Source organism: Leguminivora glycinivorella, chromosome 13, assembly GCF_023078275.1.
Source record: "Leguminivora glycinivorella isolate SPB_JAAS2020 chromosome 13, LegGlyc_1.1, whole genome shotgun sequence".
In the NCBI taxonomy this organism is placed as follows: domain Eukaryota; kingdom Metazoa; phylum Arthropoda; class Insecta; order Lepidoptera; family Tortricidae; genus Leguminivora; species Leguminivora glycinivorella.
In genome coordinates this window covers 18,501,706-18,529,346 of record NC_062983.1, presented here as the reverse complement: position 1 = coordinate 18,529,346, position 27,641 = coordinate 18,501,706, and the positions used below count along the sequence as shown (strand labels likewise).

The 27,641-nt window shown below is 42.4% G+C and overlaps 2 protein-coding genes across 2 annotated transcripts in view; one reads left to right on the top strand and one right to left on the bottom strand.

Annotated features, from left to right (window-relative positions):
* The window catches only part of LOC125232433 (probable Rho GTPase-activating protein CG5521), a 36,529-nt gene that overhangs the window by 718 nt on the left and 8,170 nt on the right, over positions 1–27,641 (bottom strand). Inside the window, 22 exon segments of the mRNA XM_048138091.1 lie at positions 49–214; positions 1,242–1,420; positions 1,422–1,486; positions 1,704–1,862; positions 2,136–2,285; positions 2,619–2,745; positions 3,054–3,230; positions 3,658–3,818; positions 3,930–4,038; positions 4,429–4,567; positions 4,888–5,116; positions 6,493–6,651; positions 13,679–13,863; positions 14,456–14,552; positions 15,207–15,374; positions 15,808–15,933; positions 17,073–17,227; positions 18,167–18,303; positions 18,663–18,766; positions 24,812–25,026; positions 25,389–25,490; positions 26,967–27,071. Of these exon segments, the coding sequence (XP_047994048.1) occupies positions 49–214; positions 1,242–1,420; positions 1,422–1,486; positions 1,704–1,862; positions 2,136–2,285; positions 2,619–2,745; positions 3,054–3,230; positions 3,658–3,818; positions 3,930–4,038; positions 4,429–4,567; positions 4,888–5,116; positions 6,493–6,651; positions 13,679–13,863; positions 14,456–14,552; positions 15,207–15,374; positions 15,808–15,933; positions 17,073–17,227; positions 18,167–18,303; positions 18,663–18,766; positions 24,812–25,026; positions 25,389–25,490; positions 26,967–27,071 (3,214 nt within the window).
* Positions 11,461–13,539, top strand: LOC125232434 (endocuticle structural glycoprotein SgAbd-5-like). Its single transcript, XM_048138092.1, has 3 exons — positions 11,461–11,664; positions 12,104–12,219; positions 12,821–13,539. The coding sequence occupies exons 1-3, from the start codon at positions 11,653–11,655 to the stop codon at positions 13,026–13,028; spliced, it is 336 nt and encodes a 111-aa protein (XP_047994049.1). The 5' UTR covers positions 11,461–11,652; the 3' UTR covers positions 13,029–13,539.

Here is a 27,641-nt window from a genome sequence, read left to right as displayed (position 1 = left end):
GGCGACCTCTGCATCAGAGATCCGGCGGGCCCTAGGTCAGCAGCTCACCGGTGCTTCCTGGGCGCGGGGGCGGGGGCGGGCGCGGACGCGGGGTCGAGGCGGCGGAGGGCGGCGGCGCGGCGGGCGCGCGGGGACACGGCGCCGTCGCCGCCGCCCCACGCCGCCGCGGCGCCCGCGTCGAGCAGCGCTGCCGCTAGCCGACCGGTGTTTTGTTCTGCAATAAAACATCTCTTTCCTTCATTTTCTGCTCCTTTGACCGTAATTTTAGGTTCTAAACTTTGAATTCGACTTTCGACCGCTTCATAAATTTTTATACCTATCGATATCAAATAACGAGGCGGACGGTGCGTGACTAAAGCCTTTCCCGTTCACCGTACTCTCGTTCGTCGACCTCGGTTCCGCCTCGGCCGACGATTACGCGTGAGCTGAGACTTTCTTATTCTATTCTTCCGTTCGATTAAACCAGAAAACGACAACTTCGTTGACCGCGGCGACCCGAAACTTTACGCTTTCTGATTTCCAAACGGAGAACAAATACCGGCCGAGAGCGTGTCGGGCCACGCTCAATGTAGGGTTCCGTAGTTTCCCGTATTTTACTCAAAAACTACTAAACCTATCAAGTTCAAAACAATTTTCCTGGAAAGTCTTTATAAAGTTCTACACATATTGGAAGTTTTTTTCTTCTGGCCACGGACCATCTCTAATGCGAAATTGTGGGAATTAACTGGACAAAACCCTATAGCCAAAGAGATACTTCTGCGGAAATGGCGCTGGATAGGTCATGTCTTACGAAGACCAAACAACCACCTGTCCAAGCAAGGGTTGACTTGGAGTATTTAAATCAAGGGGGATTCAAAAGTTAGAGGAGGGGCACACTTTTTTTCCTTTAAAAGTGATTATTTCCGAAAATATTAATATTATCAAAAAACGATTTCAGTAAACCCCTATTCATTTTTAAATACCTATCCAACAATGTATCACAAATTCTCGAAAAGTTTGTACAAAAATTAAGGAAAAAGTGGCTATGTACAAAGTTGACACTTATACATGTCCCCACTTTACATGTAGGGGGGGGGCTAACAAAACGTGATGACCAAATTTCAGCTTTCTAGTGTAACAGTCACTGAGATTATCCGCGGACAGACGGACAGACATGGCGAAACTATAAGGGTTCCTAGTTGACTACGAAACCAAGTACATTCCTTCCACAGTGGTCTGAACACGAAACTACTATAGCTCACCTTGTGGCTGTGTGACGGCTGGCACAGGCTCGCGCACTCGCTCCACAAAGTGCTCGAACGTAGCCGGCTGCGTATGATGTTGCACTAGTTGTTGCAAACTTCTCGCTCTCTCTGAATAAGCGTGTTGATACAGAGGCATAGTGGCGCGCACGGCGCGGCCGCCGGCAGTGGCGGCGCCGTACTAAGGCCGCACAGCACTCAACACTCACAATACCTTCCTCCCATAGAGGTCCAAATACCGCCACCTGCAAGTTAAAAGACAATATGATTCTGATCATGGTAATTTCGTGGTCAGTGCTCACCATTTCATATATAAGTATCAGTGGCGGAGCGCCGATACAACTCGATTCCCAAAGAAACTTTTTCAACGAAAATTTTCTCGCCCCGCCACTGATAAGTATATAATACAATAAATTAACAACGAAGTACCGTTGGCAATAAAAAAATGTGGAAAGTACTTACCGACGGCTTCCTCGAGACGGTGACTCGCAACAAACCAGCCGACAGCGGATACAGAACTATTAATACGTCGCAGAACTGTGTGGGTAAAGTGTCTCTCTTGTAGGCTCGCCAGTGCTCGCTCCACACTACGTGGACTTCGTCGTTGCCGAGATGCCGCGTCTAAAATAAAAGAAGATTTTAACTTATTTTCTCTATGTTGGATTAAAATTTTAATCTCATGATTCGTAAATAAGGGAAATAAATATCAACTAAAAGATACGTACATGGTCTAGGTCTTAAATTGTTGATCTACTAAGAGTTATGCGCGCTAAGAACAAGTATTTCATAGCCCGTACTACACTCGCCTTGTTGAGAATGGCGTCGGGCGTGTATTCTGTACTACAAACGCCTCGTTGAGGATGTCGTCGGTCGCGTATTCCGTACTACACTCACCTTGTTGAGGATGGCGTCGGGCGAGTCGGCGGGCATGCGCGTGGCGACGTGGAACAGCGCCTCGAGCGTGAGCGTGGCCACGTAGGGCGCCGTGGCGCCGCCGCCGCCGCGCAGACCTCCTGTGAAGCCCACGTGACTTTCTAGCTCCACCTGCACACACAACACACAACCTTTTAGTATCTCACGCACAATGGCAATACATGGTTCCGTTTGTGACCTGAAGTTGTTAAAAAACCTGGCGCGATTGTACTGCTTCAAATAGGAAATAAAAATGCAAAATACAGTTTTGAATTTGAAATTTAGGGTTTTACAAAAATCCACGCAGAATACTTACGATTTCAGGGTAATCAATCACACTTAGCTTTTAGTTTCGAATTGTGAGATTACGATTAGAGTACTAAATCATCAATTCATCGCAAATTAAACTTACATACATTTTATTTGACCAAGTTGTAAATCAAAGTATTATTCAAGAAAACACACCTCCCACGCCAATGCAGCCAGGAAGGCCTCGTAGGCGGGGCTGCCGCAGCGGTTGGAGAGGATCTCGTTGCGGGTCTCCTGCCCTTTGCCCACGTAGATCACCGCTACCTTGTGAGTTTCTCGACACCTGTACGAAATGTATACATTTGGGTACAAAAGGATTGAAATCTGTAGAGAAAGTAAGTTTAAAACGCCTTTCTGACAATATCAAAAGACATAAAGTCTGCAAATGTATCAAGAGTAATGCTGTCAGTGCATTTATGGATAAAGTAATAAGTCGAGGAATTAAGGTCACAATAGTAAAGATCTTGAGCTTTAATTCCCTGTGCTGAAATAACTGACAAAGACGATTCAGTTTAGGCGTGAAACGATTCAGCATTTAGGCGTGAAAAACATTATCTTGCCATTAAACTTATATTTGTAGTTGTTTCATACCTCTGTGCATCCAGATTCCTCAGTTCTCTCAGCAGGCGTTCGGAACGACGCAGCAACTGCGCATGCGCACGTCTCGACGGCGCCAAAGTGCCCAACTGCGCCAGTAGCAGCCGACATTGGGAGAACGGGCCCGCTGACCCGCTGTCGGTTCTCTCTGGTATTTCTAGCTCTTCGTCACTGGAAAGAACATTTAAGTTAAACCCAAAATTGTATATCACTTCTAACCGCAGAAGATTAAAAGATGCTTCAATAACGATGGGTAATAGCGTCAGCTCTTACCGTAGTTAGTATTTTTAAAGGTCTCTCCCAATAGCTCTCAAAGCGCAAGAAAAATGCGGGTATAACTTCAGATTACTCAAGTATCTACTATATTACTCTACGGTCTCTACGTAATATCGAAGTATACTATCTTGGTCAGAGCATCAAATTGTTATGAACCTCTCTATGTGAGTGGTGAGGTAGTGGCGCTCCGCATTTCGGTGCGCGACCACCACAGAACTAGATCATCTTTGATTTTAGAGGGTAGTTGTGAAAGGGCAGTTCTGTCCAATTGACATAATATCTAAGTCATTTATCCTGGTCACGGCACCAAATTGTAACAAACCTCTCTCTAGTGGCGAGGTAGTGCCGCTCGGCGTTCCGGTGCGCGACCAGCGCGGCCACCAGCTCGTCCTCGGCTCCTGGAGGCAGCGGAGAAGGTCCGGCCTCGTCCAGTCTTCGGCCGTCTACTACTTCCGGTGACGTGTGACCGATGTAGGCTAGCACCTATTGTTAACATCAAGAACTGTTTATTCTAAGCGAAATTTATGCAAATATTTTAAAATCTAAGACAGGTTACATTAAACGTTCACATATTGGGTTTACTTGTTTACATACGTGATCCAACTGGTGTTTATCCGGCGGACAATTTTGGTAGTCTGGCAACAGATCCGGCGGCAACGGTGGCGGCAATGATGACAACGTGTTGTCTCGCGGACTCTCCACGCTGTGAAGGAATAGACTATTGAACTCCCATATTGGTTACCATTGTCACCTGACTTTTTAATAAGACAAAACCTATTTAAAAATATTTTAAGCGGGTTACTCACGTATTAAGTCGATATAGCGTTCGACATGTTTCGGTTCAATTTCGAGAACCTTTCTCAAGAGTAGCGACACCCCGCCTTTACATGTCGAGAGCGCGACGCTTTTTTTAAATATGTATGAGTCTCACGGGAGTTTTATAGTTAAAAAGACAAAACCTGAATTAGATAAACTTGCTGTTTTTTAAATGCTGTAGAAGTGGAAAGTAGCAAATGGGATGTCCGAATTAATCAGCTTGCTGGCTCATTAAAGTTATTGTTAATTACTAATACTAGCTAATTCTAATATTTACCTTTCGGGTAAAGGCAGCGGTTCGGGCTCTTGTTCCGCGCTGTAGGAGGGGTCGTAGTACAGCGCCGAGGCGTCCCAGCACGCCTTGCCCGCGATGTCGCGGAGCAACACGCGCACCTGCCGGTCTGACGTCGCTAGACCTGAACAAAGGTAAATTAGCCTAGTTAAATAAAGTGTCTTTTAATTGGCCAATCTAAGGCCATCTACAAAATCTAGTTAATCTAGACCAGAATCTAAGACAAAGTCTCAAATACAAAAATAATGTAAACTGACGGACTTAATGCCTAATAAGACTCTTGTAAGGGCTGTTTTTGTTATTCTCCGTTATGTTAATCACTCATCAAGAAGCGATTGTATCGTTCTTGGATGTCTGTCGTAAGGCATTGTGATTTAAGGCTGCATACAGAGCCAGGCACGGAGCACGGAGCAGCCGTGTGTGCGGTGAGTGCAGTGTACTGACCGGGCGCGGGCGCGGGCGGCGGCGGCGGCAGCGCGGGCAGCTCGACGAGCGAGGCGAGCGTGGCGTCGCTGAGCCGCAGCAGCTGCACGTGCGGCGCGCCCAGCACGGCGGCGCCCAGCTCCGGCCCCAGCGAGGGCGAGCTGTCGTGCTGCTCGCCCACGCCGCACGACAGCTGGCAGCTGCTCCACAGCGGCCAGTGACCGAGGAACAGCACCAGTTGAGTGCAGATCTGTCACCAAATTAAAACTATTAAAACTTTAGCTATGCAGTATTTATTCATAATGGTTGTCTATTGTTTGCCCGACAGTCATTTAACATAATATTCATTTGCCCGAATCTAACTTGCCTGAATTTCATTTGCCCGAATGATTTGTTTACCATAAAAATCATTAGACATACTCGTTGTTTATCCGAATATTACCTTCCATAATCATACAATGCCATACTATTTGTTAGCCATATTATTAAGTGCAATAATATGGTTTCATAGAATATTCAAACGCCATAAGCAATTATTGCCATATTAATTGTTGCCCATATTATTACCTAACCTAACCTACTTTCTGATAGCAGTTTCATTTTCCAGGGGTCACAGTTCTAACCTAACCTAACCTACTTTTCCAGCAGTTTCATTCTCCAGGGGGTCACAGTTCTAACCTAACCTAACCTACTTTCTGATAACAGTTTCATTTTCCAGGGGGTCGCAGTTCTAACCTAACCTAACCTACTGTCTGAAAGTATTTTTATTTTCCGGGGGGTCACAGTTCTAACCTAACCTAACCTACTTTTCAAGCAGTTTCCTTTTCCAGAGGTTCACAGTTCTAACCTAACCTAACCTACTTTCTGATAGCAGTTTCATTTTCCAGGGGGTCACAGTTCTAACCTAACCTAACCTACTTTCTGATAGCAGTTTCATTCTCTAGTCCTTCTAGTACCTATTATAGTAGTTTTCGATTCTGCCAAAGCACATTATGGAAATTGACTTTTCTGGACGCTAATTTCTATGACAAATGATGGTATGGAATGTGGTAATTACGGATTTCGATGATTCTGACAAATGACATTATGGAAACTGACTTTATGGGAAACAAAGTTTCTGGCACTAGATTAATATAGTAAACAATGATTATGGCATAAGATGTTATGAAAAACAATATTATGATTGTTGAATAGGATGGCAAATAAAATTATGGCAAATGAAATTCTGGCAAATGGGGGTATCCCATTCATAATGTATGTTACCCATTAACCATTTTAACGGTACAGCAAAAAGGTAAAGCTGATGTGAAAGTACAAGTCAGTTTGAGCCGCTACTATCCACGCTAAGTTTAGTGCGATCCTCGCAAATAACTTCACTCCTAACTGATGATAATATTTAATATTGCAAGTTTTCCTATGTTAAAAAATTTACATAACCAACTTTATGTATGTTGGTTTATGAAAGCACACCGATCTCGGCAAATGACGAAGGTAATCCTAGTATTTGACAACTAGCCAATAGATGATTTGATGTTCCATTATCGATATAGAGTTCAGCTGGAACATTTTCTTTACATATAAAACTTAGCCTGCGGACGTTACAATAGAGCGATTTTATGGACTCACGGTTTGCGCCCACAGCTTCACGTCTATGGTGGAAGCCGGAGCGGTCTTCTGGCCCAGGTTGTCTTGTCCAGGCTGGATGTTGGGGTCAAAGTCCTCGTCCACTGGTAGTGACAGGCCTTCGATTTCGGTATTGGTCCCTCGCATTACAGCGTATAGCACCTGACAACAAATCATTAAGTAGGTATATTCATTAGTTTCTATACAACGAAATATAATCTAAACTAGAACTTCTAAATCCGAAGTATCCGAAAATCTAAAAGATGAAAGATAATGTCATTTTTAAGTAGACTTGTTAAGATACTACTTCTATCTCATATTATTCTCATTTTAAAATATGATAGCTATGTACGTACCTGTTGCAAATTTTATTAATATTATACTTGAGCGTGTGTGTGTATGTGTGTTTCTATACTTATGTGTTTGTGTAAAAAAATGAGCCTTCTAGCACAAACATATTAAAAAATAACAGCTTGGACAAAACTTTAAAACTTTTGCATCTTAGCCATTAGGCGTTGATTTTGGTTGCATCTTACGAGTATGGGTAATACTAATGTAACACTGAGTAAGATTTGTTTGTTCAAACAATCCTTGAAATGAAGTGCCGACTCTGCCTACATAATCGTATATTACATCATATCGTGTCTACACACTATTTTGGCAGAACTTTTATCATTGAAGTAGTCGTATGAGAGCAATTAATTTCAAACTTCGAAAACTTGCACCCAGCGTGCGAACATCGGCTAGCTAAATTAACAATGGCTAAAGATTGTATAGTTGTTAAGTAAGAGAGTTTATACTCGTATGATAGTAAGAAATCATATCTTATGTATAGTACCTAATACGATAGCATCAAATAAACTTTTATGATGGATGTAAGTAAAACATGGACAAATTTCAATTAAGTTTCTATGAATATCACAATAATTGCGAAAAGCTGCACCCAGCTCGCGAGCGTCCGCTAAACAATGGCTGAAGGATGGACTCGTTATGTAAGAAAGTTTAGCGCCGAGTTTGTGGGCCATACTTCTTCATTCATTAGCACCATACACAGACCGCTTACATACTAGACTGCGCACAAAAGATTCGTGAAAGATCACATTGCGGCCCAGTGCGGCTACTGCGCATATTTAACATTTACCTGTCAATGATCCGTATGACAGTTCTCTTTTAGGGTGTAACTGTCAATCTCAAATGTTTTTGGTGTTTATATTTATTTTTTTATATACTTATGTATCAAGTATGAAAAGCGGTCATCTTTATATACTTATGATACAACTGAGTGGTATTAGCTCGTGGCAGTATTACAAAATATATTTTATAGGAAATTGCATAATGTGCCTGAACAATTTCTAAAAAAAACGAAACAGAAATTAATTTAGGTAGATTTCATAAGTCCGACTTACGCTTGACTGTAGAATTATAATAGGCTTTCCTGTGTAATCCATAGATTGAAGGCTATCTCGTGTATTTTTTCTGTGAACTTTTTGCCTATTTTCTTAAATTACTTGAAAATTACTTATAATTATTTGAGAAAATATATTTGAAATACTTTATATAAAAAGCTCTTTCATTTGATATGTAACATAATAGAGTTTAAAAAAACTTTAATTTTTCATTTTCATTTTTACCAACCAAAAGTGACCCCTACAATTAAATTTTCTTAATTTGCTTGTCCGTCTTTGGGTCACAAGACATATGAGAAAATTGGCTGTGACAGACGGACAGACAGACGCACGAGTGATCCTATAGGGATCCGTTTTTCCTTTTTGAGGTAATCCAAACCAATAGCTTTTGTCTTTTGTTCCTACTAAAGAAGACGGTCAACCAAATCTTGGTACTAAAAAAACGGCAAATTTAATTTCTTGAAACGCGTGCCTTCCTAAACCTTGGCGTTGGCGGAATCATCGACGAACCATATTCTAACACTTCAAAAAAATATTGAAAATATAGGGGCGAAGGTTATAGAAAATTTAAATTTCGCGCCTTTTTAGGGTTCCTTACCAAAAAGGTACAAATAAAAGGCCCTTATATGGTGCGACTCTGTCCGTCTGTCTGTCTGTCTGTCACACTATTTAATATCTCGAGAACTACTTATGTTATCGCTTTGAAATATGCAATACTTATGAACATCGTTAATCTCTACAAATTGAAAGTATATTTTTTTAAATGTATTAATATTAATTACAGAAAATGGCCAAAATAAAAGGGGGGAAAGCTATAAATTTTAAATTTACTCGGGCAAGTGGGGTATCGTTAGAAAAAACTCAAACTATACATATCAAAACAATTTTTTTTTTCATAATTTTTTTGTTGTGGAAAAAAAATGTTTTTGAAAAAAAAATGAACTTTTAAAAAAATCCTTCCAGATTTACATTTTCAATTTGAACACTCTTGCGGGTGTTTATTGTACCTGTATTTTTTACAAAATAAAAATGAAATTTTTTGCTTTCAAAGAGAGGAAAAATGGTTAAAATCGGTTCACACAATAAACAATTATCCCATAAAAATCATCCTCCATACTAGCTCGCACACATTATTGGTCTACTTAATTTGCCGAAAGATATCGCTGTAGGTACGTTGAACGCTCATTTCGTACATCGCATTTATCCTGATATAATGAGGTCGCTTCAGGAACGTTAGAGTTATATGAATAACATTTGATGATTCAACTATTGAAAATTTGTACGGAACCCTCGGTGGGCGAGTCCGACTCGCACTTGGCCGGTTTTTTTAGTGCTAAAATTTGGTTGACCGTCTAATATTACTCGGTGGCCTTAGCACAAAGCTAAAGTATTATTGTTTACTTACGCACATAACATACGAGAAATATTTCAAACTTGGATCAAAACTATTCAACATTCAATTCAAATTCAAAAATACTTAAAATAGACACTTACCCAATTTGACAATAAGTGAATTGAATATCAATCCATAAATCAAATGTAATATTTTCCTATTATAATTAAACTTAGCACTAAGAAGTAATTGCAGTTTTTAAAACTTTTTAACAAAAAATAAAACCGCCTTCAAAAATAAGCGCGTTACAAAACACGGAGAAACTAAAAAGCAAAAAATAATAAACCTTTTAATTCAGATTTCTTATCGTATTGCAATAATCTAAACATCCAAATTATAAACAAATCAATTATTTTTGCAGTCGGTACCAGACCTGTTCGTCGCCTTGCTATTGCCTGTTTGCCCCACCCAACCATACGCGGGCTGGCACCGACTCCAAAAATAATTGATTTGTTTATAATTTGGATGTTTAGATTATTGCAATACGATAAGAAATCTGAATTAAAAGGTTTATTATTTTTTGCTTTTTAGTTTCTCCGTGTTTTGTAACGCGCTTATTTTTGAAGGCGGTTTTATTTTTTGTTAAAAAGTTTATTTATTTGTTGATTTTTAGTGGTTCCTATTGATATTATACGTATCAGTCCGAATACATGTACACTAGTGAAAGAATTATCCTTTAACTCCTAACCATTGAGGAGTTGACCTTCCATCATCAGCTCAGCCACATAAAATTATTACCATCAGGCGTAAATACTGGTTTACCTTTGAAAAATACACTAAAAACATTACATGTGCCTATAACATTTGAAGAGTTCCCTCGATTTCTCCAGGATCCCATCATCAGACCTTGACTTGGTGCCAATGGGACCATCTCGGGGTTATACCCGTTCGATCAAAAAAAAAATTTTGAAAGTCCGTCTACAATTCTCGGAGATATCGAGGAACATACATACAAAAAAAAAAAAAAAACATTCAGTCGAATTGAGAACCTCCTCCTTTTTTTTTGAAGTCGGTTAAAAATAGAAACTTCGGAACAAAATGACGAATTTTGTTTGCTCAACTCAAGTATTCATCTGTCGTAAGTACAAAAATGTAAAACTCCATTCATTACAAAGTAAGGCTTAACAGTATGACGATAAGGTGTTTTATCGTGTAATATAGCTGCCGCTTAAGCTCTTTCGCCATAGTTTTTCGAACATTCGCCTATAGTTCGTGGAAGCTCGGCGGCTGCTCGGCAGCGTGCAGCCGCTCGCGCCCCCGCCCCGCGTCGCTCGCAGCCGTGCGCGGTGCATTCGGCGCCAGCACAAAACAGAGAATTGGCGCGTTTCTCATCGCGATTTGAAAAATGTTGGTCTCATAATTAACAATTTTATTTATTAGGTTCCGTAACAAAAAGGTTCAAAGGAACACTTACGGTGCAACTCTGTCTCTATGTATATTATAATTTTTAATTGCCGATTTTGCCGCCCCCTGTCATGTGCCGCCCGGGGCCATGGCCCCCCCGCCCCCCCCCTCGCTACGCCACTGAATGTGCCTACGCAGCACATATGAGGAGTGTCTTTTCAAAAGGGCTTATTTCCATTTTTTCTTTTTTTTTTAACTATGAATGCAGTTTTTTTTAGTATAGAAAATTAAGTGTTGTTTTGAGATTAAAGCTCGAAAAGTCTCGCCTTGATCTTTAAAAAAAAGAGTAACATCAAAGTTTAGAACACATTTTGAAAAATGTGTAATGATTATTTATGTGGATAAACCAATGTATGTAGTACAACAACATTGATATCAACTAACTTAATTCAAAATCCAAAAATTAAATAAAACTATTTTAAAATAATAACGTTTACGCTACGAGGCCACAACAAAAGGGCTTAATTCCCAAAAGTTCGCATCAAAAGTGCTTAATTCTCAAAAACATATGGTAATTAAATATTTATTTAGGTACACATGTTACGTTTGATGTAATCTTAGCATTAACGTCAACTTACAATATTACAATTATGTTTTTCTCGATTTCCCAAAAAAGTTCAAAGTGGAAATAAGCCCTTTTGAAAAGACACTCCTCATATATGTGTTGTGGGCAGCAATTTTTTCTTTCTTTAGTGGTATAAAACAGATGTCTGCAATTAGTTCAAATATAAGCCTAAATATACATCGCAAAAAGCGATGTCTTGTGTTGTGACACTTCGCATTCTTCTTCAACGAGTGATGAAGTGTCTGTGCGTGGTGGTCTACGGCACCACATTACAGGTGGTTTTGACATCAATCTTATTGCATTTATAAATGGGGAATCGGCTGGAATATGCACAGTTTGCAAACAGCTAGAGTAGCAGTAGTTTACTATTTAGTAAAATAAAATTTATATTCAAAATGCATAAATACGTAAGTATTTCAAGCTTATTACTGTACGTATTATTTCTGTTAGTGAGAAATAACACAAGGTTACTTTACACTAATAAGAAAATTATATGTATTGTGAGGTTTCTTATACTTATCACTGCATTGGTTTGGTTGAGGTTTTAAAAGTAGCTTAGCAAATATCAACAAACAATTATCAAATAGTTTTCTGACGTTACTATATATCTATGATGTACTTAATTTACAATAAAAAATGCTGCCTGTACTTTTTATTTTTATTGTTTAAAATATAGGTGTAGGTACTTACTGTACAAAAAAAAAAGGTTTGAAAAAGTTGGACTGTATAATTATAATGATTGAGGTTAGAATCCTCTGTAGTTTTTTTGTCTAACTAATCTGGATTGAGCTCGTCGCAATAAGGTATGCAATCTATAAGCTAACAGTATCAACGGTACATTTTCAGGCAATCGTCACCCTCGCCCTGTGCGCCGTGGCCCTGGCCGCGCCGCAGCAAGGCCAACAACCAGTGGAGATCCTCAAGCACGACGCCATTGTAGGCCCCGAAGGATATCACTTTGAGTAAGTTTTAATAATTTTTCCTAGTAAAGCTATACTTTACTAGGAAAAATTATTAAATCTCCCCGTATGGGGGTAACTGAGTCTAAAAAGCTCGACATGTGAACATCCTATTCAGGAGCCTCGCCTCGCCTAAGCGACTAGCGTAGATTCACTCTGCCTTATATTTTCGCGATATCTTTACCTATTTCTTTTTAGCATTAGCTTTAGCTCAGTAGTTAATTATTTAACTACCTCGTATTTTTTCAGTTCTTCCGGACTAAATTTTACCCCCAAGTACGAATTCCTTGAAAATAATTGTTTTCGGTGTAAATTATTGTTTTGTTTCTTGTGTATTACTTGTAAACTATGTGAGGTGTGCAATAAAGAGTATTGTATTGTATTGTATTATCTTCATACTTCATCTTATTGAACGAAGTTTTTGGTATAAAATAAAACATACGTCTGGGTAAAGCTAAATTATACACGTTTACAATATTATTAAAATGGTAGGTTTGTGCTCTCATTTCAACGCCGAGTTAAAAGGAAATTCACTAGGAATTCTTAGAGTAAATCATGAAATGAGAAATATAATTCTTCTAAAAACAAAATATTTCCACTTCAGATTCGAAACAAGCGACGGCACCGCCCGCCAAGAGCAAGGCACGCTGAAGCAGATCAGCGAGGAGCACAAGGCTATCGAAGTGCAGGGCAGCTACAAGTACACTGCGCCCGACGGCGTGGTGTACACCGTCACCTACACCGCCGGCGAGAACGGCTTCCAGCCGCAGGAGCACGTCGACCAGGCGCAGGGCCAGCAGTACCAGCAGTAATACCACAACCGTTGAGAAGTTTAACTAATTTTAAAGTCAATGCCGATCTGCATACGTTCACGTGTCCAGTAGGAGTGTAGGGTAGTCCATTCGGATTAACATTTGTCGAATCATTTGGATGCGAATTGCAAACCCTGTAGTCCATTCATTTCAAGATTACTTTAACTCGGTTCATTGCGATACCGCAATGGTAGAGGCAACATGGAAGCTTTATTTCTGTGACATTTCAACACACTTCTTCTTCTTTGCTCATTCTCATACTAAACAGAAATTTTAATCGAGACCGTTTGCAAGTCCTAAGGAATTATCAAATTTCAATGAAAAGAATTTTCAAAGGAATTGGTGTTTTAAGCTCTGTCGTCGATTTTGGATACCTGTGTAGGTTTTACTACACGTTCAAATTGTTATATATTGCTTTGTGTTTAACTTTTTTCCTGAATTTACTAATTATTCATGTTTTTATAAATTTTTGTAATTATTTTTGTACAGATTTCTAAATATAATTGTTGTTATTTTACTCACTAGTTTTCTTTATATTTCAACTACGCAGCTAGAGGCTTTACTACTGATTGGCGTCCGCTGCTACTTGCTTATTAGCCCAAACATGCTTACATCCTCTTTACGATTAGTATTGTAGTGTTGTATCTTACCTTGAATATAATAAGTAACAGCGTCTGGTCGCCTTCTTTCTCTTGCATGAGATACGTAGGGCCACACCGCACGGCGAACTCGGCGAGGCATAGGAGTAGCGATCCAGCCAAAGGCTTCACTGAATCGCGTCCGCTACTGCTCGCGAGTTGAGCCAAACATGCGCAGATCCATTTAATTATTTTACCTATAGCAAAAAATAGTTATTTGTTATACAAGGGGGCAAAGTTGTATTTTAACGCCGAGTGTGGAATTGAAAAACGAGCAAGTGAAAGGATTCTATAGTTGAACCACGAGCGAGGCGAGTGGTTCGAGAATAGAATCCTGAACTTGCGAGTTTTTTAACACACGAGAAGTAAAATACATTTGCACCCGAGTGTAACACAAAACTTTTCCTCTCACTATAGCGAGGAAACTACAACGCATAAAATGCGTTTATCACTGCTTCCAGTAGTTCCACAGGTGGTAAATCATCTTTATTACTACCTTCACCTACTCTTATCAATTTCAAAGCAGTTAATTTGACTTTATTCAAGGTCAAATTACTTTACCCACTAGTGGATAAAATGCGTTTTTACCCGCTGGTATTAAAGGACAAAACACGTGTTTCCGAGCTAGTGAGGGGAAAATACGTTTATTACTCGTAAGTTCATAGAAAAGGAACAGTTTTGACGCTGCTAAAATACTGTGTTTACAGCAATACAAAACATAAACTATAAGTACATAATGTAAGAGCAACTTTCTAGCTAAACTTGTGTTTCATAGAGAACAATACGTACCAGCGAGTCCCGGATACATTTCAACTATGTGGTCTGTGTAGTCCGCTAATACCAGTATGCAGTCGCTGACCACTTTCGCGATGTGCTTGTTTTTCATCTGAAACAAACATTTGTATTAGCATTTTGAAATGATTACAGGGTGCATTACAGGCTATATTAAAAAAAATATTATCCTTATTACACTAGTTGAATTAAAAAAATGTATAAATATTAATTATGGTTACGTCAGCTTCAAGCCAGTGACTGGCAAGAGGCTACGCAGGATCGGGACAGGTTTCGCGATCTCTCGTTTCGGAGGCCAAGATTTCTCGTTTTGGATCACTGAGCCAAAATTGTTAGTTTTTTATAAATATTAATTAAAAAGCAACTATAGATCAAAATCAAACGTGCGACCTTTATTCTTTAGACACAAGGTGAAATAGGGTTGAACGAACGGATAACCCGACCGGGTACCGATGCTTCTTGTGAATGCATCAGGCCTCATGCAACGTGACCCTTATCACGTTTACGCGAAGGCCACGATATGCATGTTCCGGAACCTAGCATTGAGTGTCCGAGGCGCTACTCTGCAGCCATGACTGAAAACAAACAATGGAACGACGATGCCCGGTGCCTGGCTGCCTGCCGAGTAGATCATAAGTCAGAACACTCACCATCAGAATCTGCAGCAGGCAAGTCAAGGGCAGACGCGGGCAGTGCTGCCTGGGGGCTAGTAGTGACACACGTGAGTCCACGCCGCTATTACACTCACCATCAGCATCTGCAGCAGACAGGTGACGATGGAGGGCAGCCTTGGGCAGTGTTGGCGCGCGGCGAGCAGACGGCACGCGTGCGCGGTGAGCGCGCAGGCGCCGCAGCAGCGCGCCGCGCCCGCGCCTTCTCGGCGACACACGCGGACCACTATGTTTAGCACGTGTTCCTGTAACAATTTACAAATAGATTACATACTGCATCATCGATAAGTTTTCTATTACAGTAGGGCCAGTTGTATCAACCACATTTGACAGACACGTCATAGTCACGCAGAAGACGTCTATGGAACTTCCCATACTATAAAATTTAACGAACGCTTTACAGATGTAGTGCGAAAAGAATTGCTTTAGTAGCGTTACGGAAACGTACGAACATGTCAGTCTCAGTATAAGATATACTGACATTGATTGAACTAGCAATGCAAATAAGAACGTTTCCGGAGAATGCTAAAGAACAGACGGTTAGTTTGTCTTGACAAGACTTGTCTACAATCTGTCAAAACATTTAATTTTTCAGTCAACCTTTGGTGGCGCAATATCAAACTGCCTTACAATGACAATTTTGTAACACAATTAAATGACTAGTTAAACAAAGATTACCTTCAGATCTGGGCATGATACGGTGTTGTATTGATGTGGGTACGGTTGTAACATGGGCGCGTTCATGAGGGCGTCTGGCAACGCGAGCAGCGAGCCAAGGAATGTCACCGCCGCCGTTCGCGGACACTGAAACAAACAATACTATGTTAACATGAAACGTTATGTCAAATGATGTCTTAAAGAAGTAATACATTATCCAGATCCGAACTCTTGTCGTCAGATGTGACACTCGAATTCCATTTGATAGCAGCCTCTGTCCAACGTTTCATACATTTGCTATCGACATTCGTTTGATTCAAGCTTTATATGATAAGTCGAGCAGTAGTAGCCGTCGAGAGCCAGCGACAGCAGCGGGGCTACTCGACCGCACGTGTGGACGCTGTCTCACCGTGGGGCCCATGTCGGAGGAGTTGAGCACGACCGTGGACGCGTGCACGAAGTCGAGCAGCAGCAGCGAGTAGCCGTCGAGAGCCAGGGACAGTAGTGGGGCTACTCGACCGCACGTGTGGACGCTGTCTCACCGTGGGGCCCATGTCGGAGGAGTTGAGCACGACCGTGGACGCGTGCACGAAGTCGAGCAGCAGCAGCGAGTAGCCGTCGAGAGCCAGGGACAGTAGTGGGGCTACTCGACCGCACGTGTGGACACTGTCTCACCGTGGGGCCCATGTCGGAGGAGTTGAGCACGACCGTGGACGCGTGCACGAAGTCGAGCAGCAGCAGCGAGTAGCCGTCGAGAGCCAGGGACAGTAGTGGGGCTACTCGACCGCACGTGTGGACACTGTCTCACCGTGGGGCCCATGTCGGAGGAGTTGAGCACGACCGTGGACGTGGGGCCCATGTCGGAGGAGTTGAGCACGACCGTGGACGAGAGCCAGGGACAGTAGTGTGCAGACGTCGAGCAGCAGCAGCGAGTAGCCGTGTCGAGGAGTTGAGCACGGGACAGTAGCGAAGTCGAGGCTACTCGACCGCACGTGACCGCAGGTGTGGACGCTGTCTCACCGTGGGGCCCATGTCGGAGGAGTTGAGCACGACCGTGGAGGCGTGCACGAAGTCGAGCAGCAGCAGCGAGTAGCCGTCGAGAGCCAGGGACAGTAGCGGGGCTACTCGACCGCACGTGTGGACGCTGTCTCACCGTGGGGCCCATGTCGGAGGAGTTGAGCACGACCGTGGAGGCGTGCACGAAGTCGAGCAGCAGCAGCGAGTAGCCGTCGAGAGCCAGCGACAGTAGCGGAGCTACTCGACCGCACGTGTGGACACTGTCTCACCGTGGGGCCCATGTCGGAGGAGTTGAGCACGACCGTGGAGGCGTGCACGAAGTCGAGCAGCAGCAGCGAGTAGCCGTCGAGAGCCAGGGACAGATAGCGCGGTGCGGCGTACTCGACCAACACGTCGACCACGGACCGGTCCTCGCCCGTTAGACCTGAAGGCGAAAACTTTAATTGTCATTTCTATCTACGAAGGTATGTGAGTAAACTTAGTGTTGGACTAGGAAGTTTTATCACCAAGTGGAAGCCAAATATCACAATGAACTTAGTGAAATCAGGACAAGATATAGGAGCTCCATTGAAGAATGCATCAAAAAACACTTGGAAAGGACACGTATCAATTGTTACCGATATAAAATTGAAATAAAATCATTTTTGCATAAAACTTACCTTTCTTGTTCACCAGAACACTAGCGGCAAACATTTGTAAGGATTTTACTGACCTCATATCGTTTACCAATTTTATAGTTCTATTTTTATAATATAAAACAGCGTTGCGTTGAACTACGTTTATGTGACTGCGTTAACTGTAGGGTAATGCTGACTTGTTTAACTGACAATTAATTTTAATTTGACTAATTACGACACTGGCATGACCTTTAGATGTTTTATGCACGTTGAATTGTAATCTATTTGTTTATTTGGTGTAATTAAACGAATTCAGGTCGACTCATTGAGCCATTCTTCATTATATTGGTGTATGAAGTATACTGCTTCCTCACTGTTTGATTTTCCCTGCATCAAATATACATAAGTAATTAACTTCCATTTGTCACTCAGCTCAATGTTACAAATATTCTAGTAAAAGCAAGTGCTAATATAAAGCCAGTAGCCAGCAATGGAATAGCTCCTGTTTCCGTGTCATGGTTCGGCCTCGGGGTGTGTACACTGGCTGCCTTAGCTAGCCTTATAAGTCATCAGGTCAGCTTACCGTGATGCAGAGCGCGCTGGTACAGATTTAGGTGTGCAAGATGAATCCGGTGGTTGCACGAGGAGGGCGCGCCCAGGCCTTGCGGCTGCGCTTGCGTGCTCTCGCATAGTAGTCGTAATGCCAGCAGTTTGTCAGCCCTACAGTCAATACTGAGCTAGCTTACCATGGTGGAGTGCGCGCTGGTACAGGTTAAGGTGTGCGAGATGTAGCCGGTTGTTGCACGAGGACGGCGCCCCCGGGCCTTGCGCCTGCGCTTGCGTACTCTCGCATAGCAGTCGCAATGCCAGCAGTTTGCCAGCCCTAAACATACGGTCAGGTTTTGAAAACAAAGTAAGAGTGATACAAATAGAGTGATATATTTTTAACAGACTTTTAAAAAAGGTTCTCAATTCGTCGGGATCGTTTTCCCATAGCATCCCCAATAACAGTTACATGAGAAACGATTAATTTTATGACCTAAACTTAGACGATTAGGAGATAAAGACATTCAAACGTTAGGGTCGGTTGCACTAAATCTGTCACAGTTAAATAGCGAAATTCGCTAAATTTTATTGTAAGGGAATTTTCAAAGATTTCTGCTGTGTGACGTTGACGTGTCTGTTAACTGTGGTTGATGCTGACCCTTACCCAAGTTCATTGCTGAGGAATGAAAATCATACCTGTGCGAAGGCGGCAGCGCCTCAGCCTCGAGGCACCATCCCGCCACCAGGTTGAAAGGCACGTGGATCTCCGTGTTGCCATTTAGCGTTTGGTTTTGGCTTATCTGAAACAATGACACTGGTATTGAACAACTATTTTAAGAGAAGTTTAAAATTTTCATATGATAGCTTTAAAAGAGTTCATTTTCGAGTGTAAATTTGATTCGAAAATATATATCCTCATGATTTTTAGTGTCATATTGATCGGAAAGTATTGTGAAATTATTATTAAGTAACACGTTATAATTATTTTTTGTGAGCAATTCGATAAGTTCTCCTGCTATAAAACTTCAAATAGAATCTTAACTGTGGGCGTATTTTGCATAATGTGGGCTCTTTTAGGTTTAATGAATTGTTAAACTAGAAAACAAATGAAATATCACCAGAACCTTGTATTTACACAAAGGGAACAAATTTTTTTTTAATACCTTTAAAAACTCAAAGTAATCGTCATCATCAAATGTTTTCAAATTCGAGTTTAAAACAATTTGCAACATTCGTGAAAACCAGCTAAAACCACTAATAAACTCCTGGAAATAAAAATAAACTTCGATTACAACCATTAGGTCCGAAATAAAAAATATTGACAAGTAAATTGTAATTTGAAAGCGTAAGAAATCTACCCACTTTTCGTCTTTTATTAAAAGCTAATTTAAATAAACAAACGCTTCATTGTACGCAGTTAAAATAATTTCTTTATACAATCTTGAACAATTATAATTTTCAACAAATAAATTAAATATATAACTGACATAGTATTTCCCCATCATTTTGAATAAAGTCTAAAACGTCGTACTTACAATTACTCACAGTCAAAAAAATACTGATGATTTTTCACAGTTTCATATAAAACATTAGTGTATCTGAAAACGCGACAAAATCTATAGGTATTTAAATTAATATACCTTTTTTCGGAGCCTCCTTAGAAGCCTTCTTTTTCCGCTTCTTCTTTCGCATTGGCAGTCTTTAAACACTTTAGAGTTCGACAACACTTCGTACAATCTCACAAACAACACACAAAGACACCGGCACTTTGATAACTTCGTGTTTTCCGCTCAACTAGCAAAGCCCAACAATATCAAATTAACAAAAAAACTGTACAGATTAACAATAACAATAAACAAATGGCCAGATCGAGATGAACATGATTCATTTTGCTATTACACCGAGATATCGACTGATAATTTCGTCAAAGTTGTTTACGATAAAAATTAGCAGATGGCTGGTATATTGAATGACAAGGTTTACATAGCGTAGAACGGTATTTAAATGTTTATTACCTACTCATGATTATATAGCTAGCTGAACTTTAAATTACACGCCCTATTTTGAAATTTTAGGGAATAAAGGTAAGTATGTAAACCTGTGCACAAAACGCGGCTACCGACGTCTAAGATTTAGCTTTATCTCGATACGCTTGAATGCGTTTGAACCGTGATGATAAGAAATACGAATTTATTTATTGGATGGAGAGAACTAATACGTTACCGTAAAAAAATATGACAAAAAATTGAAATCGTGCGGACGTTCTTTTTTGCACTTTGCAAGTTTTAAGAATAAACCATGTTAATAATAAGTTTTACCGATGCACAATACAAAAAACTAATTTTTAAACGAAAAATTACTTTTTTGTTATTACTTATTCGATTAGTTCAGAACAGCTTTAGTAAATCGATTTATATGTTAATTTTGTTTTATACTCTGTTCATCCTTCAAAACTGCTTCACAGTACAGTCGAGTTACATGCATCTTTATAAACAACATGCCAAATTCCAAATATATACACGACCTTATTGTAACTCTCTTAGAGACGTGTCTGCAATGAAATGCCTATATGTCTTTTTGGCATGATGGCTTGTAAAAATGTTTGTGAACTCAACTGTACGATGGTAGTCTAAATCACGGGAAAACGAAGTAAGTATTTTTTCTCTCACTTAAGCAGTTTTCCTTAGATTACATTAACTTCACGATTTTTATCCTAATCATTGCGATTGCAACTTAAATTTTTTGTATGCTATTAATTAGAAACTTATTTTTTTTTAATCGAGATGAAACAGAAATTAATAAGAGTTATAGAACAGAATACACAACACGACAAAAACTTCTTTTGTTGTTTTCTAACACAACATAAAATATTAGACGCTACTTATGAATGAGCACTTCTTGCTGAGTTAACTTAGTATAAATAATATTCGCAATAGCAACTAACTCTTACCCACGTACAAAGTAAACACTTAGAAGCGAATAGTAAAACTAGAGTGGGTGCTTAAGTCAACAATGATGACATTGCGACACGGCGGACAGTTGGGCAGTTCAGCTGGTGTCAAGGTCGAAAGTAACTTAGGTTTCTAATTCGATAGAATAACGTTGATAATACACGTAAAGGCATTGCATAGCTGTTTATAAGTCCGTTACATGTCTCTGAGGTAATATTCATTCATTATGTCCGAAACGATTTCCTCACGGGAGTTCCTCGATGTAAGAGAAAATAATAGGCCGACTCACTATGTATAATCTGTTTAATATTTATTCCTTACATAAGAATCTAAATTGAGTTTGTTATAAAGTGCTGCATCGAAAGCGATTAGGATTTGAAACGCATCAGGTGGTTAGCCCTGAAAATATTTTATATATAACCCCCGACGCAAAAACGCGGGGTGTTATAAGTTTGACGTGTCTGTCTGTCTGTGTGTGTGTCTGTCTGTCTGTGGCACCGTAGCTCCCGAACGGGTGAACCGATTTCGATTAAGTTTTTTTTGTTTGAAAGCTGAGTTAGTCGGGAGTGTTCTTAGCCATGTTTCGTGAAAATCGGTCCAATATGTCGCGGTCGGCGGTTTTTTCAAAATTTTAATTTTGTGGTTAGGTTATGTATTTTTATTTTATTGAATTTTACGTCTTCAGTAGAGTAGGTCCTAGTAGTGTCACACTCACCTTCAGTAGAGTAGTGTTGAGGTGTATGAGGTACTTGTAGAGGTTCTTGTGGACCTGCGGGTCGCGCAGCAGGTTGGGGTCGCCGAGCGCGGCCAGCATGCGACACATGACAACACGTGTGTGTCACACTCACCTTCAGTATAGTGTTGAGGTGTATGAGGTACTTGTAGAGGTTCTTGTGGGCCTGCGGGTCGCGCAGCAGGTTGGGGTCGCCGAGCGCGGCCAGCATGCGACACATGACAACACGTGTGTGTCACACTCACCTTCAGTAGTGTTGAGGTGTATGAGGTACTTGTAGAGGTTCTTGTGGGCCTGCGGGTCGCGCAGCAGGTTGGGGTCGCCGAGCGCGGCCAGCATGCTACACATGACAACACGTGTGTGTCACACTCACCTTCAGTAGAGTAGTGTTGAGGTGTATGAGGTACTTGTAGAGGTTCTTGTGGGCCTGCGGGTCGCGCAGCAGGTTGGGGTCGCCGAGCGCGGCCAGCATGCGACACATGACAACACGTGTGTGTCACACTCACCTTCAGTAGAGTAGTGTTGAGGTGTATGAGGTACTTGTAGAGGTTCTTGTGGGCCTGCGGGTCGCGCAGCAGGTTGGGGTCGCCGAGCGCGGCCAGCATGCGACACATGACAACACGTGTGTGTCACACTCACCTTCAGTAGAGTAGTGTTGAGGTGTATGAGGTACTTGTAGAGGTTCTTGTGGGCCTGCGGGTCGCGCAGCAGGTTGGGGTCGCCGAGCGCGGCCAGCATGCGACATATGACAACACGTGTGTGTCACACTCACCTTCAGTAGTGTTGAGGTGTATGAGGTACTTGTAGAGGTTCTTGTGGGCCTGCGGGTCGCGCAGCAGGTTGGGGTCGCCGAGCGCGGCCAGCATGCGACACATGACAACACGTGTGTGTCACACTCACCTTCAGTAGAGTAGTGTTGAGGTGTATGAGGTACTTGTAGAGGTTCTTGTGGGCCTGCGGGTCGCGCAGCAGGTTGGGGTCGCCGAGCGCGGCCAGCATGCGACACATGACAACACGTGTGTGTCACACTCACCTTCAGTAGAGTAGTGTTGAGGTGTATGAGGTACTTGTAGAGGTTCTGGTGGGCCTGCGGGTCGCGCAGCAGGTTGGGGTCGCCGAGCGCGGCCAGCATGCGACACATGACAACACGTGTGTGTCACACTCACCTTCAGTAGAGTAGTGTTGAGGTGTATGAGGTACTTGTAGAGGTTCTTGTGGGCCTGCGGGTCGCGCAGCAGGTTGGGGTCGCCGAGCGCGGCCAGCATGCGACACATGACAACACGTGTGTGTCACACTCACCTTCAGTAGAGTAGTGTTGAGGTGTATGAGGTACTTGTAGAGGTTCTTGTGGGCCTGCGGGTCGCGCAGCAGGTTGGGGTCGCCGAGCGCGGCCAGCATGCGACACATGACAACACGTGTGTGTCACACTCACCTTCAGTAGAGTAGTGTTGAGGTGTATGAGGTACTTGTAGAGGTTCTTGTGGGCCTGCGGGTCGCGCAGCAGGTTGGGGTCGCCGAGCGCGGCCAGCATGCGACACATGACAACACGTGTGTGTCACACTCACCTTCAGTAGAGTAGTGTTGAGGTGTATGAGGTACTTGTAGAGGTTCTTGTGGGCCTGCGGGTCGCGCAGCAGGTTGGGGTCGCCGAGCGCGGCCAGCATGCGACACATGACAACACGTGTGTGTCACACTCACCTTCAGTAGAGTAGTGTTGAGGTGTATGAGGTACTTGTAGAGGTTCTTGTGGGCCTGCGGGTCGCGCAGCAGGTTGGGGTCGCCGAGCGCGGCCAGCATGCGACACATGACAACACGTGTGTGTCACACTCACCTTCAGTAGAGTAGTGTTGAGGTGTATGAGGTACTTGTAGAGGTTCTTGTGGGCCTGCGGGTCGCGCAGCAGGTTGGGGTCGCCGAGCGCGGCCAGCATGCGACACATGACAACACGTGTGTGTCACACTCACCTTCAGTAGAGTAGTGTTGAGGTGTATGAGGTACTTGTAGAGGTTCTTGTGGGCCTGCGGGTCGCGCAGCAGGTTGGGGTCGCCGAGCGCGGCCAGCATGCGACACATGACAACACGTGTGTGTCACACTCACCTTCAGTAGAGTAGTGTTGAGGTGTATGAGGTACTTGTAGAGGTTCTTGTGGGCCTGCGGGTCGCGCAGCAGGTTGGGGTCGCCGAGCGCGGCCAGCATGCGACACATGACAACACGTGTGTGTCACACTCACCTTCAGTAGAGTAGTGTTGAGGTGTATGAGGTACTTGTAGAGGTTCTTGTGGGCCTGCGGGTCGCGCAGCAGGTTGGGGTCGCCGAGCGCGGCCAGCATGCGACACATGACAACACGTGTGTGTCACACTCACCTTCAGTAGAGTAGTGTTGAGGTGTATGAGGTACTTGTAGAGGTTCTTGTGGGCCTGCGGGTCGCGCAGCAGGTTGGGGTCGCCGAGCGCGGCCAGCATGCGACACATGACAACACGTGTGTGTCACACTCACCTTCAGTAGAGTAGTGTTGAGGTGTATGAGGTACTTGTAGAGGTTCTTGTGGGCCTGCGGGTCGCGCAGCAGGTTGGGGTCGCCGAGCGCGGCCAGCATGCGACACATGACAACACGTGTGTGTCACACTCACCTTCAGTAGAGTAGTGTTGAGGTGTATGAGGTACTTGTAGAGGTTCTTGTGGGCCTGCGGGTCGCGCAGCAGGTTGGGGTCGCCGAGCGCGGCCAGCATGCGACACATGACAACACGTGTGTGTCACACTCACCTTCAGTAGAGTAGTGTTGAGGTGTATGAGGTACTTGTAGAGGTTCTTGTGGGCCTGCGGGTCGCGCAGCAGGTTGGGGTCGCCGAGCGCGGCCAGCATGCGACACATGACAACACGTGTGTGTCACACTCACCTTCAGTAGAGTAGTGTTGAGGTGTATGAGGTACTTGTAGAGGTTCTTGTGGGCCTGCGGGTCGCGCAGCAGGTTGGGGTCGCCGAGCGCGGCCAGCATGCGACACATGACAACACGTGTGTGTCACACTCACCTTCAGTAGAGTAGTGTTGAGGTGTATGAGGTACTTGTAGAGGTTCTTGTGGGCCTGCGGGTCGCGCAGCAGGTTGGGGTCGCCGAGCGCGGCCAGCATGCGACACATGACAACACGTGTGTGTCACACTCACCTTCAGTAGAGTAGTGTTGAGGTGTATGAGGTACTTGTAGAGGTTCTTGTGGGCCTGCGGGTCGCGCAGCAGGTTGGGGTCGCCGAGCGCGGCCAGCATGCGGCGCCACATGACGGCGGCCACGTCGGGCAGCCAGCCGCGAGCGCCGCCGCCCATCACCACGCCGACGCCGGCTGACCCGGCTAGGCTGTCGGTCGTTTCGTTTTCTGACCACTCTGTATAAAGATAATCAGATTTCAATGTCAACATTATCATAAATGGGTGGCGGCACCGAATGAGCCCTAAGGAAACCTAACCCTGGCTTCATAGCTAGCTTTATACTGAGTCGGGACCATTTCGTGATGCGAATTAATGTTATGTTCTTCTGTTTTTATTTCCTGTATATGATCGTACCTATATCTAACCCTATTGATAAATATTGTTCGAAGTAATCGAAGTTATCTGGACTGCATATTCCGAAAATTTACCGATGTTGAACGATGTTCACATAACACTCGACCTATTACAAAAAACCAAAATTAGGGGATCCAAAACCCATTAGAATGAGGTCAATGGCTAAATAAAAATCGGTTCTTACCGACATTCCCGCCGTCAGACGCTAAGTCTATCTGTAGCGGCGAATCCTTTATCGAGCTGCTTTCCACGCCGCTCGATGGAGCCGGCGATGGGGATCGAGATTCTGTCACAAAAAAAAGTTATTATGTATTAGTAATAAAAATTGAATTATTCATAAATACATCTTCTTTTGAACACCATGCCTATTGCATACTTTATCAGATTGCTAAAAGGTGGAGCGGATGGGTAAACCAAACCGGCTTCAGACAAGTTGGAAGGAAGGAACCCAAGCTAGAACGTAGAAAATTGAAAAAAATCTTGTTGCATGGATCTGAGTTTGTGTACGGACGAGTAACACGCACACAAGCATGCTTCTTGGACATAGATACCTAACACATGCTTCGGCAGAGGGAAAATTGACCGAGCCACAACTCCCTTTTGTGTTGCTTGAAGGTAACAGGGGATGATTACCACACTGGATGCGACTTGCACGTCAAGACTAGGGCATGCAGAACCGGAGCGGTTCCAAGAATGTCATTTCCCGGTTCTAAGTGGGACTGGAACCAGGGGTCCCGGTTCTTAGTATTTTTAGAGTTCCATACCAAAAAAATTCTAAAGGAACCCTTATGTCGTAACTCTGTCCGTCCGTGTGTGTTTTGAGAGAATAAGCACATTGGATTGGAAATAATAAGAAATTCTTGCCCTAAACAATTCTTTACTGTGGTTTGTTTACGTTATATATTATAAAGAAGTACCATGTTTTCAAGCAATGTTGCAAATTGCACTATTTGCAATAAATATCATGTTTATATTGTCAGATTCAACTTTACTAATTATTTACAAATACTAAAAATGCCATTGCACAAATGCAGATACAATTTAAAAAATTAATAAATCGGATATTTTGAAAAGAACCGGGAGCACCGGTTCCAAAATTTTTGTCCCGGTCCTTTCGCCACCATAAAATTACCGGGATTTCCCGGCAAATCAAGAACCGGGAAATAGTTACCGGGAGCATGCCCTAGTCGAGACAACGAATATTTATTATTATTTATTATTTTATTTTATTTATTTAGAACACATACAGTCATTTATACATATGAAAAGGGTGCATATAAATATACGCATGCAAACATTGCAAACTTACTCTAAAAAAGACCTGGAGGTTCATAAAATTTAGAACAGTAAAAATACATAACACTTGCAAAGCTATGCTAAGGTAAGGCTAAGGTTACATAATACAATAAGTATTGAAAATACAAAAGTATGCAAAGATGGTTACTACGTGTAAATCTTTATAAAGCATGTAGTAACAAGTGAATTTAGAATGAAGATGTCCAAGGTGTACCATAATTATATAAACGATGAAGTTTTGCTATAATATAAAACATTTAACTTTTAGGAAGTAAAAAAGGTTATAAAATAATTTTCCTTAATTGGTTTTTAAGACTATAAAGAGAACTATGAATACTCGTATGTACGTATAGCAGCATCCCACATCGACAGCTTACAAGTTGGGGAGATTTGGGAACCACATCGTATGGTTATCGCGCAGTCACTTGGTTGTAAACAAAATAATAATCTGTTACATATTACATACCACTAGCGGAGTCGCGCTCTTCGTGTTGCGACGATTGCCGCAGCGAGTCGAGCGAGTACCATCTCCGGGGTTTGTTGTTGCTGGCTGGTTCTTTGGTTTCTTCTGCTAAAAGAAAACAAATATCCGATACGGTAACGGGCGAAAACGAATAGAAAATTAGATAGATTTGACTGCGCTAAGTTTCCAGGCACAGGATTACGCCTATGAAATGTATTTTTATTGTATTTACACTCGTATGCATGAAAAATGGAACATTGCTAAGTTTGGGTAAACTTTAGCGTGGTTGGGATGTAGAATAGGAGTATTCCATGGGCTGTCTCGTACAAACGCATTGTTTTTCATGTTGCGATTTTATTTTTCGGCGATTATAGCATGCAATACATTTTCTGTGCATAATTCTGCATATTACCTTTAAAAAAATGTCCTTTTTCTCAAACATGCAATGAAATATTGTCTTTACGTTCCTTAAAATGGGCTGGGAAGTATCGCTTTTTGGGCGCAACAACTCGAGAGGACTGTAAAGGGATTTCATATTATTTTTTAGGCCTAGGCCTGCAAAGTAACTTTTTTTTTATAAAATATTGTCCTTTAGAGCATTTTTTTTCATTTCATTGTATGTTTGAGAAAAGCACTATACATGCCTCGGCGTGAAAACGGATTCCCGGCCTCGTATCC